This window comes from Eretmochelys imbricata, chromosome 2 (genome assembly GCF_965152235.1).
Source record: "Eretmochelys imbricata isolate rEreImb1 chromosome 2, rEreImb1.hap1, whole genome shotgun sequence".
Taxonomy (NCBI): Eukaryota; Metazoa; Chordata; order Testudines; family Cheloniidae; genus Eretmochelys; species Eretmochelys imbricata.
The window spans coordinates 212,044,384-212,063,415 of NC_135573.1; the positions used below are offsets into that span (position 1 = coordinate 212,044,384).

The window sequence follows — 19,032 nt, forward strand, 5'->3', positions numbered from 1 at the left end:
ACTGCAGAGCTTGCATGACACTATTCTGAATCCCAGGATTTTGCTAATAGCGTTCTCTCCCACATCTCACAGACCAATGGCAGTTTTAAGTCAAGCATTCAAAGGTTTGGAAATGCCAAAATTAAGGTTGACTCTGCAACCCGAATTCAGCTCTCTTGTGTGTACGTATTATCCCAGACTCCATGCCGAGCAGCACCTATCACCTATCACACTTATAGCACTCCCAGCATTATCTATAATAACAACTCCCTCCTCACACTATTGGCATTTGCTTTATTGCTGCTGCTCATTGCAGGTTTATACGCATTTCTTTTGGGACATCTACAAGCTTCTTACTCTCCAAGAGTGAGAATCCTACACCAAGGATATCTTTGGAGAAGGAAAAAATGCTTAAATTGTTATCTCGTTTCTCTGAGGATGTTGTCTTGCAGTCATTAACCCACTCACCCACTTCCCCTTCGTGTTTACAGGTTACCTTCTTCAGGTGTTTTTTCTTTTGCATCTTTTTCATTTTTTCTCTGAGACACATTTTTCTATATCATGCTGATAACCTCCAATTGTCATTTCTCTCTGTAAACTTTACTTCCTGCATAGTCAAGTAAATGAAATATTTGGAGGGCAGTGACTATACTTGATAGGCTGATCAGTGGTGGCCATTAAGGGGTCTGGCTTGCACTCTGTTCTACTACCCTGCCCTCAAGAATTATAAACTTTAAGAGCTAGGGTAGCTCTGCCAGTCTCGTGCTAAGGAGCTAAGACCCAAGAGAGAAACCTAAGAAATAATATTTTAAGAGAAGCAAATTTACAAGTCATTTTCCCTTTCTTCCGATCAGAGTAAGCAAAGCATGATTTATCTCCCACTTATAGGCACACACTGTATTTTTAGGCCAAGACCTATATTCCTATAGGTTAGATTCTATTTTTTCTGATTAGCTGCAATTGGGGAACCAGGCTTTCTGTTTAAGGCATTTTCTTCCTATTGTTGGAGACTTTCAGGCCCCTCAATCTTTCTATGGATCATATACGTATGAGCTGCTCATTGAATGTCTGGAATAGATGGTGACTGCCCAGCAAAACCTCTCCATTGATAGCTTTCACACAAAACTGTTAAAAGACTTCAAGCCTGTAGCTGACATCACTGTCCCGTGACTGATCACCTCATTTGTGCTGCCAGGACTTTGTTTTTCATAGTGAACAGCAGCACCCCTGCAGGACTGAGTGACATTCCCACTGGAATCAAATGAAGATGTTGAGAATCATATCCCAGCCTTGACACTTACTGGTGGTCTCTTTTCAATGCATTGGTGGTCTCTTTGCAAAAAGAACATGAAGAAGAGAGGCAGAGGATGGGGAAATGAAAGAAAAAATTGTAAATGACATAAAGACACCAAAAATGCACCTGTTGCTACATTGCCAGAGTCAGTGGACAATAATAATTTATGACTGTGTGAATATTAACTCTGTGATTTATCAGCTGCTTTGGTTGATTTAATTCCAATAAAGCATCATAAAACTCAGTAACGGTGAGATTAAAAATGAATGCATTGCTACAGGAGATATTTAAGGCATTTAAATCAGTTGACCCCAAATGAACAGTGCATTCACTCTGCCTATTAAAAGAGGTCCTTAGGGAGTCCTACCAGTCATGTAGACAGGCTGGATGGGCCGGTCCATTGCTGGATGAGGTAATGTGGAAGCAGCAGGGGAAGAATGGGTCCTGGAAACAGGTCGATGTTTATCTAATCCTGCCATGCCAACTGTAGCCATCTGAGCCTGGTACATTTGCAATTGGTGGATACGTTGATGCTCCAGGATCTGCTGTTGCCAAGAAAACAGCACAGTAGAAAGAAATGTGAGAAGGGATCAAGTAAGACACTGAGAGAAACATGTCAACAAATTAAGTTCATTAGGTCAGGGCTGTAATAAACAGTGTGAAAAAAAAAAAAACCACCTAAGACCTCGTCAATAAATCCATTCAACAGATGTTTTCACACTGACACTGAGGGGCTGCCCGCATTGCTGAATAGTATGTGATGGCAGGCAATCTCTCAATTCTCACTGATGGAAAGAAACAGCTCTACCCACAGAGAGTAACATTTGACTGAAGACTTTTCTAATAAGTTGATAACATAATATTAAGCAGGCTCTGTACTGTTATAAGACTATGTGAGGGAGAAAAAAAATCTTCCTTTAGTACCTCATTCTAAGAGAAGGATTCTGAGCACTTGCACTTAAAATGTGTTGAATCTAGTGGGCCAAATTTTACAAAGGCCTCAATCTAATTTTCATCAAGATGGCTGGAAAATGAGTAACATTTTAACAGAAATTTTTGTGAAAAATTTAGGAACATAGTAATTGCCACGTCCATATAGTCCCGTAACCTGTTGCTGACAGTACCAGATGCATCAGAGGAAAGTGGAAGTACCACACAGTAGACAGATGTGGGAAGATAAGGGAAGGTAGATGTATCCCTTTTTTTTTGTTTGTCAAAAAATGTGGAAATGCAAAATTTTTCAGTGCACTCTTGGGTGAAATTCTAGCCTTACCAAAGTCAACGTGAGTTTTGTCATTGACTTCAATATAGACAGAATTTTGTCCCTAGTCTTAATTTTTTATGCATAGTCTTAGGCCCACAACTGATTGCTGATGCAAAACTGATGGTGCAAAACTGAGATTTTTACAAAAATATTTAGCTCTAAAAATAACTGAAATATAGACCTCCATTTTAGGGCTATAAGCTGCATTTTTCTTTTCCAGGCACTTATGTTTACCGATTTTCTTTGGAACTAAGCAACATATAATCAATGCACTGGCTCATTTAGTACTGCTGCAGACCTGGGTGCAATAGCAAGTTCAGTTTGCCAAAGGCCTGGCCTGCCATGGAAGGTATTTTTCAATGTTCAGAGAGTGGAAGCAGAGTTCAGTTTGTACACAAAAGCAGGCGGGAGTACACTATTTCCCCTAGCTAGCTATAGAATTAATCCAAGATCCTGTGAAATGTAAGTGGTGGTCCTGTGGGAGAGGGAATTAAAGCTTTTCCAAGGGACAGATGCTCAAAAGAGGAGTATTCAACATGAGATGAAATGGGAACCAACAGTTAAAAGACATGAAAGCCCCCTCACCCACATTAATACCCAGAGTCACCACTTCAGTGAGATGATGTTGAGTCATAGAGAGGATAAACTGCCTAGTTTTATTGCCATAAAATGACTCAACATAGAAAGAAAATGCAAATAAATAAAAAGAGCTTTTACCGAAAGTTGCTTGGTTTCAGGTCATGAACTATTTTTTCCCTTCTTTTCTTCTTTCAGTGGTGGTGGCATAGGGTGTTATAAATTCCCAGAGTTACTTGGTAATAGCTCAAGAAATCACTGCACCCAACTCCTTCATGAACATATCACAGGTACCAGACATAAAAAAGAATCCCCCTTGCCAAAAATGCTTAATAGTATGTTGTTTTAACACATCTGCTGAAGTTGCATAATGTGTTAGTGAAGATATGTGTTGTACACCAGATTGAATGTGTCTTTTGTAGCCATAGCTGTGTGAAGTGGTCATCGAAGGGAAGGAATAGTTGTGCAATGGCAGCATAAACAGGAAACATTCTATCTGTGGAGGACACAGGCAGAGTCGATCTAAGTGAGTTTATTCTGTTCATATCTAGCTGTGGTTTCCTGGAAGAAAGCAGGAGCAAAGTCTGAGAACCTGGATATGTGAATTCAAGAGGAGAGGGACATTGGACATCCAATATTTTTATGTGCTTTTAAATAGTTACAGTACTTTTGACCTCACTGCACTCTATATTTGTGTTTGATCTACATGGTATCTATAAAGGGTACTGTTTTCAACTGTAGCCAGAAGGACTGATTTTAACACGTGTATTAAGCTGAGTGTATTGTATCTAACAACTTGTTTTTCAGATATTTCAGCAAGAGTTTCTGATAAAATTTGCTGAAGACCGAGAGAGGAGCTAATTCCTGGGTTTCTTATCCTGCCAAAGTCTGTCCCCACATAAACCTATACAAGTATCTAGAAATTGCAACAACCCTATTTGACATAACCAGTTTAGAAAGAGGAATCGTAGTAGGATATTTATTTTAATAGCCACTGCTCTACTGCTAGGTTAATACTAGAACTAATAATCTGGGCATATCTTCTAAAATTTGTTAAAATAACTTGTAGTAATTTGTATAATGGGAATTCATTTTGGGGTGGATTATTCTTTCAAGATATCACAAAGCCCCTTTTACTTTAAGAATCAAGATTTTAGATACCAAGCGGATGTCCTCTTATCATCATTGCTTCTGTTTTAGGTTTGATTAGTTTTGAGCCAGAGATTTAGGCTGAATTGCAGAATTAGGTTAAAGAGCACAGCCACTGAGCTCTTTGATTTTTTGATAAATAGCAGTGCATTCAGAAATTCCCCCTCCTATATATTTATGCCCTTATCTGTGAATAATGCTGTATCACACTGGTTAGGGGTTTAATTGCTAATGTATAGAGTAGCAGGGTTAATTAACACCCTTATCTGGTTTCCCAGAAAGTGCACCTGGACTTGGAAGGATGATGCTTAACTCAATACTATGAATTCATCCTTGGATTCCCTGTGCCGTAGCACTGCGAACATATGTCCATGTGTCCAATGATAGGACAAGAGAACTGTCTGCACATCTGTAGTTAGTGATTTGTGTGAATATATCTGGAACATTTCTTAGGTTATCTGAGCCTTGTCCTCCCTGCATGAAGCCTGTTTGTTCCAGGTGCATGAGATTAGTTCATTAGAGGAGTTAGGCAATTAGGGCCTGATCCAACAACTATTCAAGGCAGTGAAAAGATATCCATTAAATTCGCTTGACATTGGATCAGCCCCTTAGTAATTATTTGAGGAGGATTTTCAAAGCCGTCTCTAAAAAGGAGATGGGTCTTTTGGAGGTATGTAAGTTAAATTCTTGTTGTTCTTCCAGTATTACCATAATAAGTGTTGCTTGTAGGGAATCAATATCAGTTTAGACTTGATGTGAGCACTCCCTGTAGGGGCTTATGTATTTTTTTCCTAGGAAAGTTATATACAAATGTGATTCATATCCATCAACCTAATGCTTTGTATAGACTATGGAATTTAATGAGAGTTATTTCCTTTGTTTCCAATGGGTCTGAGAGTTGCTACCTGATGTTTAGCAAGGTAAGTCAATTTTGTTGTTGTCAGGAAGTTATAATTTTCAAGATGAGATCAGGGGTTCCTTCTGTTCGCTGTAAAGCTGATATAAGGTTTAGTACCACGTGCAGTAATTTCTTCTGCTCCGTTGATTATTTTGTTCTGTGCCTAGTAAAAAATAGGTGCATTCATGCTCTTCTGGAAGGTTGTTGTTTCTTCACGTGGAACCCTACCAGTCTACTTGCCCCTTTTCTAAACAGTTATGTAGTTTCTGTACTGTTTTATCTGTCCAATTTATCATGATAGTTTTAGTCTACAGATTTGAGTACCTCCCCTTGTCCATTTAGAAATAACACAACGAGCTCAAATTTCTCTTTGCAATATTTTGTTTGTTTTCTGATATAATTATTTTATTCTGAAAACTACTTTTCAGGTTTTGCACAGGATTATTTCTTCGTTGGTTTTCAGGGAAACCTTTTTTATTTCTATCCCTATAAAATGTTCAAAATTCAAATTTCCTAAGATTGAAATCCGTGTAAATGAATTGTTGTCATAAGTCAAGCAGGTGAAACAGGTTGCTTATGCCTTTGCTTATGCTTTATAATCATCTACAGCACCTTCTACTGATGTGCTTCTAACACAGTTGTTTTCAACCTTTTTCCATTTGCGGGACCTTCAAATGGAGGCAGGGACCCCTTTGGAAATCTTAGACATTGTTCCGTGGACCCCTGGGGGTGCACAGACTAAGGTGAAAGCCACTGTTCTAGCACATGGTGCTCAGAGCCGTAACATGGGTAATGTCCAGTCATCATGTTAGCCCTTTTAAAAATGCGATGGCGTCAGCATTGCCAGCCCTGCAAGTTCAAAACTCATGTGAACGGCATAAACTTGGTTTTAACCCTGTGGAAACTGCCCCTTTTTGTGCGCTCGGATTTCCAGAAACCACCTGGAAATGCACAAAAATAAATACATGCAGAGGGTGGGGCCCTCCTCCTCTCACTTCTGAGGGCTGATGATGACCCTGCTGCAGGCGAGGCTAGGCACCTTCCCCCAGCCCTGAAGGCTGTTCCCGATCTCTGCTCTGCACCCTCTCCTCTCTCTGCTCTGCAGCCCCGCTTCCGGCTGCCTCCCCCCCTGCACACTGCGCCTGGAGCGGCGCAGGCGGGGGGTGCTGGTGAAGGGAGGATCTTCTCCGCCACCCCGCGCCTCCTCAGCGCACGGGAGCAAGGAGGCTGCTAGCGGCAGCTGGCCCACGCTCGGCACCGGCCGCGCGCCCCGCAGCACGCGAAGCCTCTGCCGCCGGCCGCCCCCCAGCTCAGGCTGCCAAGGGCAGCATCTGGCGGCGGAAGGCGGAACTGCAGCACCGGTTTCGGTTCGGCCCGGACCCCTGAGCGGCCGGCTGAGGCAGGTCGACGCGCTCCGGTGTGACCGGGGGACGCGCGGAAGGAAGTAGGACGGGGGGGGTGGCAAGGCCGCCATTGAGCAGCCGGGCTAGGCTCCTGCGGGCAGCGGGGTGGTGTGGGACCAGCTCAGGGAGCGATGTCTAGCCAGTTCGTGCTCGGGCGCCCAGGGAGGGCGAGCCCGGTGCAAAGGGTGTGCATGGGGGAGCCGGGCCTAATCCCTGCTGCCGGGCTGGGCTCTCTCCAGCCACCCTGTCCTGGCGAGTTTTACCAGCACCAGGGCAGAGCTTACGTGGTGCTAGTCTTCGTCTCCGCCTTGGGGGTGTCCCGCGCCCCGGCTGTGGAGTTCAGGGCACGCACTCCCCCAGCCAGCCTGGGCAATGTAGGGAGCACCTTGGGGGGGGGGGGGTGGCTCTTTCCACTTCTACTGCTAGGGACCTTGGTGTGGTGCACCTGTATTTAGTAAGGAGAAGAGTCCTTTCCTCTCCAGGCTCTCTGAATAGGAGGAACTTTATGCCCAGGTTTCCCAGGGAAGGACGGGTAACTAGAAGACTGTATTTTTCTAATAAGTGACTGACAACTTCTTTTCTTTTGCTTTGGATTCAGAGAGAGAAGAGCAGGAAACTTGTCCTGTCCATCTCCTTTTTGAGATTTTTATGTTCTTGCCTAGTTGTGTTTCCTGTAAGTAGGAATGGAACAAGTTACTGATTTAAATCAGCTGAGAAATCTGTGTTATTGAGTAGGGGAGACATTATTGCTTGCAGGAGAGAGCACCAGACTGGGACTCAGAAGACATGGGGTCTGTTCTCTGCTCTGCTGCTGACATGCTGTGATACTGAAGTCACTTCACTGGCCCATGCCTCCATTTTCTTTCCCATAAAATGGGAAGAATGAGACTTTGTAAGGTGGTTTTCAGATCTACTGATGAAAAGCGCTTTGTAAGAGCAAGGAATTATTATCTTTTCTTACACAGGCCCCTTTGTGGACCTGAGCCAAAATCCCGGATCTGAACAACTCCAAACTTTGAACAACTATTAGAAGTTTGGAGTCAGGTTACAATCCAGGACTTGGATCCAAATTTCACAGCTGAGCCCTATCTTTGTCTTTCCAGAAGAAAGTTCTAGATGCAGACACTCCTGAACAAGAAGGTTTATTTAAAAAAAAACAAAAAATAAACCCAAAATCCTATTTGCACTTAGAAATCTTGCAAAAATAGGTTATGTGCTTATTTATGTGCACAAATACATTCACAAGCAAGAGTGCACAAATATTCTTCACACAAGTGACTTGTCAATGCAAAACTACATACAAGTGGAAACCCGCCAGGAGCCTTTAATAATGTAGATCTTAAGGTTACATTTTTTAGTTGTCCTGTCATTTGAAAAACCACATATAAAACTGCAAAACCCCAGGAATCCCATTGTAAAAAAAAAACAAAACAAATACAAAACTGCAAATTTCCATCATTTTAAAGAAAACCTCAGGAATTAACCATTTAAAATATATGTATAGCGAACTACACATAATTTAAAAATAAGTAAATACCACATTCACAAAAGGAGGGACAGAACAAGATTGGGGCCCTGACATGATGGATGTGAAGGAGTCAGGCTTGTGGGAGAAGTAAAGAATAGGAATCTCTGGTACCTTAACCCAAGAGAGGCAATACTTGGTAGAAATGGAGGAAACAGGTGTGTGGCCCTGACTGTGTGAAAAAAGGAGGCAGCAGGAAAGAGTGGGACTAAGACAGTCACTAGGCTGAAGGCAGACAGAAATGAAGAGGAAAGCCACAGTGGAAAGTGGTGTCTGGGAGTGACAGAGAGATACTGTGGTAAGATGGCTCCAAAGCCACCTGGGGGCTCTTTTTGCTTCCGGCTCTGTGTAAGACCTGACTTTTCCCCATAGGTGTAGCTGCAAGTATTTGACTTGTCATCTTTACCAGAATACCAGCTTTACGGAAACTGAACACACCACACACTCTGGTAAATATGGTACTTCGTCTATGGTTGGATTCCTGACTCAACCTTCTCATAACTATTTCAACACTCTGGAGGTAAAAAAACAAAACAGAGTGGTTTCAGAGTAACAGCCGTGATGCATCTGATGAAGTGAGCTGTAGCTCACGAAAGCTCATGCTCAAATAAATTGGTTAGTCTCTAAGGTGCCACAAGGACTCCTTTTCTTTTTGCGAAAACAGAGTGGAAATCTCATGAATAAAAAAAAGTTATACAAGATTTCTGGTACCTTCTCAGGCTATATATAGCACAAGGATCTCTCTCAGTATTTTGATGCTTTCCATACCAGAAACAAGATACGCAGAGATGCACAAAAGTGAACTCTACTAGAAACTAATGTATCCCCATATTTTACATTCAATTCAAACTAGAAGAAAATACATATTTAAGATGCATATACAAGGCTCTACATGTACTAGCACATAAATAATATTGCCACATAACCCCGCAGCATTTAAAAAATTCAGATAAGAATCTGGTTCGCTAACCATCTACAAAAGCCTCTTGTCCACCCGTTCATAGTTGTAGGAAGCTTATATTCTCAATGCTCTCCAAAAACCCTGTCAAACCAGTATGAATGGGTTATTTTATCTGAATCACTTCATCCCTGATCATAACCTAAAGTCCTTTCATTTTTGTTTCTGCTCAGTTAATTCATTTTTGGTATTATAAATATGTTTTAACAATGAGCACCATTTTTTTAAAAATAAAAATATTTGGCCCTCATTCTGTGCAGAAAGTACAGTGTATGGACTAAATTCAGCAATAGGCCATGTGCTCTGATAACATACATGGCCTGATTCTACTTTTACTTCATTGCTTTTATACAGGTGTAACTCCACTGGCTTCAAGATTTCTTGTGGTACAAACGGGAGAAGTCTCAAGCCCCATTGTATGAAGGAAATGCTGGGAACTCTTTGTTCAATATACTGCCACCAAACATATGAACGCACAAAGGACCAGATTCATTGTTTCCTTAAGGGAAGCATAAGCCCCCTAGCACAGATTCTCTTCTGTCCTGTGCAGAAGACTGCTATGCCAGGACTGCATCTCCTGAGTAGGAGCCCTCTGCTCAGAGGGCATTCTGGAGAGAGATAAGTGTGGTCAACACATTTTTACAGCTCAGCAATCCTGTGCCCTGGCCATGGGCCATATAGGTCACTGCAACTGGAGCACAAACTCAGCCAGCCTTTAGGGCTGCCATCATCTGTACGCAGTTGTTTTCTGTGAATAATAAAGAAGGGCTGTCTTTTTTTTTTTTTTTTTTTAACATGGATGTTTAACCTTAGAAATATCAGAGATGTCAATATCTGGTCTTACCTTGTTTTGTTGGAGGACTTTTTGCGGGTTTCAGAGATGCATATTGTTAGTTCTCGTGCCCTACTTATAGTGGGATTGGAATCCTTGACAGACTTCCTTTCTCCAAAATATTAGTCATTGGAGTTTAACAGGGGGTTAATAAAAACAAAAACACAATCCTCCCCCCCTCCCCCACTCCACAAGCAGAATTTTAAACAGTCTGACTCAAAATCCCTTCCCCTCTCAAGAGCTCAGCTTTCACCTCCTTGGCTTTTGTGATGTCATCACTTCACTAGTTCTTCAGTCGTCATAAAGTCTTCCAGGACACAAGACCTGATTTTTTTCCTAATATAAATATACAGGGGAGAAAAAGACCCTTAAGAAAATAAAACTGAAAGCTTTCCAGACCTTCTCTATACATCATTATGAATCAAGAAAGAACAAACCCCCCCCCCTTTTTTTTTCTCACTTGTAACCAACCACCAGCAAGTATCAGTTGAGGGGTAGAGTAGATGTTTAACTGAAGTGAGAACAAAATTGTACTGGAAACCTTGGGGAGAGTTTAAAATGTTCACTAAAGACCAGGATTGTCTGTTACAAGTAGAATCCTCAGGTTTCACTGTATTTAATATGAAGAGAAAATAAAACACTACGAGAGGGGGTTAATTGATTGCGGGAGAGGGGGGAAATCTATACTTGCTGATCTACGAAAAAGTAGAGGATAAAAAAAAATTGGAAAATAGTGCTGTGTCAGCACATACTATATTACAGACTGCAAAATAAAGTGTAGTTTCCAATTTCTCGACTCTCCAACTGATCTTGGACCAAGGAAGGCAGAGTACATTTCAGAAATAATCATAATATTTATTATGTTGCATGGTAAGGATGGGTGAACTTGTTTGAACTTTGATCTCACACAAACATAACATGTTTGACTCTATTAAACATTAGTCGATGCATATTCCACTTAGGACAAGACTTAAAAAAAGACTAGGGGTTGAAGTGAACCAGTGAGAGCAGTATTGCCAACTCCAAACGTTAAAAAGGGGGGGGCGGCAAAATAATGAGATTAGCTTAAAAATCAAGAGCTGTTTTAAAATTAATATATTTGGATTTCTTTTTATTTGCCTTCTGTTTTTTGAGTCTTTAGTGTGCATTTGGGTCACATTTTCAGACTTCTAACACCATGGGGAAAAGAAACTTACTTTTTATGTAAATGGAAGCTGAGTTTCTCACATAATCAGGCTTCTCAGAAAGGTGGGACTTTAGTAAATCCTCACATATCACAAAACTTTCATTAAAATCACAAGAATTGGCAACCATTAGAGAAGCTGAAAAGGAACAAACTAGAGAAGAAGGAACAAATATATATTTTTTTAAATATTTTAAAATATACAAACACACACACCTTTCCCCAATCTAGCTTTTGGGGGTGGAGGGAAGGGACTGATTTTTTTAAAATCACTGGTCCCTTTTGAAAACATAGGCCTTTATATTTCATGAAATTAGGTTGCTTTTGTTACCTAGTTACCTTAGAGAAGAAAACAGTGCTATAGTCAATGAAGGAAGTCACCTAACTCAACTGGCTACTAAAATTAAGATTCACAAAACATAATTCATCATTGTGATTTGGTTTTGAGGCCAAATTGTGTTATCATGTACGCTGGTGTAAATCTAGATTAATTCCACTGAAGCCACTAGAGTTACCCTGGATTTACATTAGGATAAGGAAGTGCAGAATTTGGCCTTCACTAGCTATTCTTCAAAACAAATCCCAGAAAAGAAAAGAGAGAGTGTTTCTAAAGCCCAAACAAAGTTAGAGGAAAAATGTAATAGAGAATGTTGCCTTAAGTGAAAAACCACAATTTTAACTGCATATAGTAAAAGTGAAAAGAGCCTTAAAAACCAGTCAAAGCAAAATGTTAATTCTAATTGTTCTATTTAGTTGTCCTTGATTTGTGACAGGTTTGTTAGTATGCAGATTTCCTACATGCCACTTTCCATGGGGGTGTTTACCAAGTGAAATTATGCAGACTATTTCCCCTCGCATCTCATGTCTTTAGTCCTAATTATGTTGGCCCTGTGTTCACTCAGGGTTATGTTACAGTTGTCCCCAAGTGTTCTTGATTTGGGACCAGTGACAAACTAAATCATCTGATGAAGTGAGCTGTAGCTCATGAAAGCTTATGCTCAAATAAATTTGTTAGTCTCTAAGATGCCACAAGTCCTCCTTTTCTTTTTGCAAAACTAAATCATATAGTTTATGCAGAACATTTAAAAAAAATCATAAAAAGTAAATCCTGAGATGCTGAAAAACAGGGTTGTGCTTGCTTATTCCTCCCAACAGATGTTTACCTGTTTATTGGCATTGTTCCATTATATTTCTTAATCCCTTTTTGATTTTCCTGTTCTGTATTTAGGATTTAGCTGTTCAATAATTTCACCTGGACTATATGTTTCCTAATAAAAATGTACCTGTATAACTACTGGCATGCTGCAGTCCATGGGCTGAAACCAGAGATTCAAACAGTGATGGCTAGAGTGGGCATTATTGTATTCTATGGTATTTGTATTGTACTTGGATGTTCTGCCTGTGAAAGTGAAGAGCTGGTTTTATTGGTACCAGCAGACCCTGCTGGCTAATGCCTCATAGTGGACTGAAGAGTACCTAGTGCTGAGTGTCCTGAGAAGCCACCATGCCCATATCTGAAGTCCTGAGTGCTGGGACAGATAGCCAAGCAGGCTAAGGAATCACTGTGGATAGTGTGATGGGATAAGGGAACTCAAACCAGGTAGTCAGGAGGACAAGGACTCATGGTGTGTATCTAGGATGCCAAGCTCAGACCTTCACCTGTGATTGCAGTCACTGGACACTTGCCCACGAAAATTAAGGGAACAAAAAAGGATCAGCCTGATTGCCATGGGGTCTGTTACCAGCATCTGACCAGCACATACAGTATTAATCAATTCTGCCCAAAGTTAGAGTGTGATTATTCAGAAATGGGTGCCTCTACTATTGTATCAATGGATGAGGCTCTCTGGATCTTAGTGATGATCTCTGTCCATACAGGTTTGGAATCCAGGCTATGGTGAACATTCACTGCAATGTATTGTTTATTTGGGAACTCAGTCATTCTGCAACTGATCATGCATCTCTGCACTGGCGTTAGGCCATGAGGACTCCAATCCCAAGATCACATACCGTGGTAGCTGGCTCTTCAGTTTTACGCCTTATCTGTTTTCCATGACGCTAATGCCAGTGTCATTGGGATAATGGCCCTTAGAAAGTTATCACCTGTCAGCTGGTTTTGTGTGTATGTGGTATACAGGTCCATTGGGGATCTAAAGGAGTGGACGAGGAGGCCTCTGGGATCAAAACCTGCATGTTTTTTTTAAATGACAATGGTGGGAGGTGGGTGCGAAGGAAACAACCTGCAGGAAATAACCAGGCACAGTGGCTACCTCCTTTCTTCTGGTTATGGAAAGGGAGAAGGCACCACTGAGTGCCAGGATGCAGACAAGGAGAGAAGCAGGTGGATCTCATTCTTAATAAAAGGAGCTGCTGTGCTCCAAAGAAAGGTGGTAGAGAGATGCCGAGGAAATGTTTACTTGGGTGAATGGTTCAAAGCCCTGGTGCTTCTTTGCAGGGCAGGGGAGGATTCAGATTGGAGTCCATTTTTGTTTGTTTTGTGTCTAGACTTGAGTTTGAGAATTTAAATAAAATATTCCTGGGGCGGGTGGCCCAGTGAACAGAGCACTAGATTGGGAATCCTAAAACCTGGGTTCTGTTTGCAGCTGTCACTGACCAGCTGTGTGACCCTGGGCATATCATTTAACTTCTCTGTGCCTTTGTTTCCCCTTCATCTGTGCTGTCAATTTAGACTGTAAATTTGTCAAGGCATGGAATGTCTTTTACTGTGCAATTGTTCAGTATGTAACAAAGTGGGCTCCTGACCTCAGTTGGGGTCTCTACATGCTATTGTAATACAAATAATAAAATAATGAAAAAGGGATCTTTTTATTGTTGAACCCACCACCAAAAAAAAAAAAAAAAAGTGGTGCATTTCTCACAATTTGTTGGCCCTCCCACAAGAATTATCTGGGGTTCTCTAGATAGGGCTAATCATATAACAGATAAGAGTTAAAAAACACAGCGAGATGGAACTGAGGAGCAAGGGGAGTGGTGGAAGAGAAGTTAGATTGTTCACTTATTATGGGTCTGACTGCAATATTCAATGTAGGTCCCATTGCTGAGAATCTGAATCCAACTGGTCTGTCTATCTCATGTGACTTGGAAATCATCCTTTAACCCAGTGCTGATGTGCAGGGTTCCCAGAATTACTTGTTTGATTTTTCAACTATGAGTGAGAAACATTTGACTTCCTGAATAGAGAGAGTATTCAAGGGCTTTTCTTTTTCTTTAAATTCAAGGGCTTGTCCCTTCTGTAACCATCTACCTGAAAAGTCAGTGCACATTTTAATAAATGTCACTGCACATCCATGTATGAATTATTGGCCTCCACGTACTATATAAAGTGTTCTGAAGAATAGCCCCTCTGCCTCACTTCAACAAGTGCTACACAAATCTTCAAACATAGACATTGAGTGGCCGTAAGTATTAGTCTGTATCCACAAAAACAATGAGGAGTCCGGGGGCACCTTAAAGACTAACAGATTTATTTGGGCATAAGCTTTCGTGGGTAAAAAAACACTTCTTCAGATGCAACTGAATTGAATAGTCTTGTTCATTGCAACATGATGCTTTCTGAATCTGCGGCTGGCTTTTTTCAAAGCCCCTGTTCTGATATAGCAAACCTATATAACATGGTAAAGAGCTGGTTTATTTGAAGTCTGCTAAAAAGAGATGGTAATTAAACTACCACAAACATAATGACACTGTGACAATTAATAGTCAAACAGAATCAGCTGAGAAAGCAGATCTGATTCCATGCTGACTGCAGCTTCCACCTATTGCTGACCACAATAACCTTTTTGGGAAAAGTCACTTCCATCAGTCAGGCCACTATAGGGCACTGGCCGCAAGGCAGCAAAGCAGTACTTGGAATAATTCTTTGCAGATGCCAGGAACCGGAAGTTTCAGGAGGAAAAATGAAAGCCATTCACTCTTCCAATGACACAGGCCTTTGATACCACAAAGTCATTTGGACAGAGAGCTCCAAGGTCAGGAAGGCACGTAAAGATTGGTGATTAGAGAAATACTATATCAGCAAAGTGTGGCAAGCTATTAAAAGAAACTGTAGCTTTTATGATTGTGTTGCTGAAGCTTCCCCAGGGCTATTTGCATTAGATATTGAGTTAAGCATAACTTATTTAGTCCCAGCATTCCAGAAAACATTTTGATGTCAGCTACTGCAGGAAAGTAAACACGAGGCAAAGGAGGAAACAGTACTGATCCCAAACAGATAAAATATTGTAATTTAATTTTATGAACTCATGCATTTCAGAGCATTAAGAATGAGGAATTTTTAAAAGGCTCTTTTAACTTTTTTTTTTTTTTTTTTTTTTTAAAAGGGTGGTGGAATGAGGGAAAGCTTTTAGTCATTTTGTTGGGAGGGGGAGGGGAAAGGGAGAAGAGAGAAACCAAGTCATGATTTATCATCAGACATACACTAGTATCTGCCAATACATTAATGCACTTACTCTTATGAAGGATTTTATGCACAGCTATAGCTCTCTTCTAATTTTATATACTTGCATACACATAGTATTTTTTCATTTCTTTGTCCAGTGGCTCTTCTGCATGTCTGCTGATGGGGACTTACAACAAGTAAAAAGAACCTCGAAAATGGAATTGCAGTTTGGTGGAGCATGTCTGAGGAAGGAAATCCTTCTTTTTGGATTGTGCTGGCAAACACTGACTGAACACTGTTCACGGTACTTAGAGAATAAGAAGTAGTCCTTTACAATGTTGCGCACAAAGTCTGGTTGCATTCAAGACACAGTGTAGGGGTTCTATCTCCATCCCATCTGCTTCATGCTGATACTCCCAGCTGTGCCACTCTTGCTGTTGGTGCCACTGCAAATCCTCAACTGGTGACATTAAAATTCTGGATTGTTAGTCACTAAATTGAGATTGAACTCTCAGGAAAGGTGGTTATCCCACAGATTACCAGCTCCTATACTATACCGGAGTTGGTTTGTTTTAAAGAGGAAGCCAATAAAGCCAACAAGGAATTTTGTATATGGATTATCTATTGAATCACTGTTCTAGGATACCACAGCAGGGATACAAGGGAATCACAGACTTCAGTGAATGGTCAGATTTTCCTTGGATTGACCACAATAACTGTGTACACAAGGGGGGGAAAGCTGGAACCCCAAAAGCCATGCATACGTTATGGTGAAGAATACTCTCTCTCTAATACATTGGAGACACTGTCCAAGAGCAGGTTTTTTTTTTTTTTTTAACATAAAGACTGACCTTGCAGTGTTGACAAAGCTTTGCTTACTGGCTATAGAATTGTTATGGCCACAAGTTAAAGGATCCTGGAAGTAGCTTGTTCACCTCACTTTTGTGTAAGATTTTTGGTAGCTTTGTGTTCATTCACTGGTGTTGCCTGCTCACGCGTGCCTCCCTTCTCTGCCTGTCTTTGAATTTACACACCTCCCCAGCTTCATCACTGTAAGCAGAAGTACAGGGTACAGAATATTCGTTTTGCTTTGATGGCCAATTAGAGTCTGATCTTGAGAGATGCTGAGCTCCTTCATTCTCATTCACCTCAATGGAAGATGAGCTATTTCAGTACTTTGTATGGAGTGCTCAGTACCTGGCATGATCAGTACAGTGCTTTGGGGGAAATTGTTCTATTGTAACAGTGATCTCTTTTGGATCACTACAATCCTCATTCAGGACTGGAAAAGAATCCTCTCGGAAGAGGACGTGTACTTTGCTGGGGGTGGTTGTTTGGGAGATGTTTTATTTTTTTGCTATATAGTGTGTCCTAACTAGTTATGTAATTCCTCTCCAGTGAAAATATGATTATATTAGGAATATCCTGACTATGCAGGCAACATCTCCGTGATTAGTTCTTCCAGACAGAGGGTTGTATTCCACTTAGAAATGCAAATGCTTTGACTCCTGGTTATCAATATCTCCTTGCAAGATTTAGTCAGCATATTAATTCCTACTACGCCCACTGCCTGGAAAGATACTGATTAATAAAAGGGCACTAATGAGAAATGTTTTGAAACTATTTTATCCAAATTTAGATATTGTAGCTAGAATAGAACCTCAGTGTTACTCCTTGGGAATGGAGATTGTTCATAACTCTGAACAAAATTTTATGATTGTTCTTTCAAAAGTTTACAACTGAACATTGACTAAATACAGCTTTGAAACTTTACCATGCAGAAGAAAAATGCTGCTTTTAACCATGTTAATTTAACAGAAACAAGCACAAAAACACATTCCTTACCTTGCCAAATCTTTTTTAAGCTTTCCCTTTTATTTTTTTAGTAGTTTACATTTAACACAGTACTGTACGGTATTTGCTTTTTTTGTTTTGTTTTGTCTCTGCTGCTGCCTGATTGTGTACTTCTGGTCCCAAATGAGGTGTATGGTTAACCAGTCAGTTTGTAACTCTGGTGTTGTACTATTTACCCTTGACATATCAAGTTACAATTATATGGTAATGTCTTGATTGTAAGTCCTTCACTTTTAAAATACATTGAACTGTACTTAATCACTAATAAAACGGAAATGAGAAAAGTATGGAACACTTCAGTTAACTATAGAGTTTAAGTCCATTACTTTCAGAAAGTGCAACTGGTGGGTTTTTTGACTCAGTGGAGGCATATTTGAAATTGTTTATCTTGGAGGATATAGGTAAGTGTCAGTTTTTTGGTTTTGAGCAAGGGAGATCAGCCGGTGGGTGGCTTAACAAAGAGAAAGCAGGAAAGTATTTCACTCTGGAGCTAGCGTGAATTACTTTTGCTAATTTTGGAGAACAGCTGAAGGATTTTCCAAGAGTTTGACAGGACATATTTAAGTGAAGTTTTGTTGTGTTAGAATTAATAATGTTAAAGTGCATTTCAGTTTTTTAGGAGTTTGTGCATTTTATAGTAATCTGGGGAAGATAACATGCTCCCAGTTCTCCATTGTATAAGTCACCTGTCTTGGTCCCTGTATGCTCATTGGGCTGCTTTAACTTACACTGTGGCTACAGTTGTGCTCTGTGGGCTGTCCTGCTGAGAATAGCAGTGTGCAGCTATTCTCTTCCTCAGTACACCCCAGGTTTGTCCCTTACTCTGAAAGTCAAGAAGGGGCTGGTATAGAGCCATCCTGGGGAGGTTCGCTATGTTGGTGATATTTGCCAAAGCCCAAATCTGGGGTATAGTTTAGTTTTATTTAACTGTTAAGGTTTTTACTGCCATGAATTCTTGTATGAAAGTTACACACTAAGAGTCAGTAATGTGTGTGACTTGCAAATTGTCTTGTCTTCATCTCTGCTCTTATTTTCCTAGGCCCCTTACATGCTCCTCGTTTCGTCTTTCATTCCTAGTGTAGACTTAACCTAGGCTACACACTCTGGGAGAAGCTAGATTGGTAGCTTCTGCATCAAGCTGCTGCCTGTGGGCACCTGTATGGAAAGTACCATAACGTGTCTTATTCAGTATTTGAGGGCGGTACTTCATGTCACTTTTTTCCTCTTTTAAACAAGACTAACTACAGTTCTAGTGAAGGAAAGATCTGCAGAAAAGTTGTAAAAGCAAAGTAAAAAATAGTAATGTATTTCATGCTAACATTCTTTAAATAGGAAATAAATTCTCCTTTACTGTTGAAAGATACTTGCCTTTGAAGATAAAATACCATTTGCAAAAACTGTAAGACCCTCTCTAATGTAGCTTTCATTATCTTCTGTGTTCCCCTCTCTCTGAAAACCAAATGACTGATGTCAAGATCAAGGGAGCCAATCAAAGTAGATACACTCCAGGACCTGGCCAGGAAATAAATCACTCTTGCCCCTATCCAAGGTAGATACTAACTAAAGGAGAGAGTTTACATGTTCACTATCCAGCTGGGGGAGGCCAAGTTTCCCAATCAGTCACCAATCAGGGTGCTTAGTATCACTTATCAAATAGGCTAATCAAAGTTTGAGATAAACCAGCTCTTGACCACTTCTTGCCCTTTGAACACTCCAGG

The 19,032-nt window shown here is 40.7% G+C and overlaps 1 protein-coding gene across 1 annotated transcript in view; it reads right to left on the reverse strand.

The window, feature by feature from the left end:
* Positions 1-19,032, reverse strand: part of HDAC9 (histone deacetylase 9) — a 547,732-nt gene that overhangs the window by 170,179 nt on the left and 358,521 nt on the right. The window contains exon 13 of the mRNA XM_077811396.1: positions 1,641-1,818. Coding sequence (XP_077667522.1) covers positions 1,641-1,818 — 178 coding nt within the window. The remainder of the gene's footprint in view (positions 1-1,640; positions 1,819-19,032) is intronic.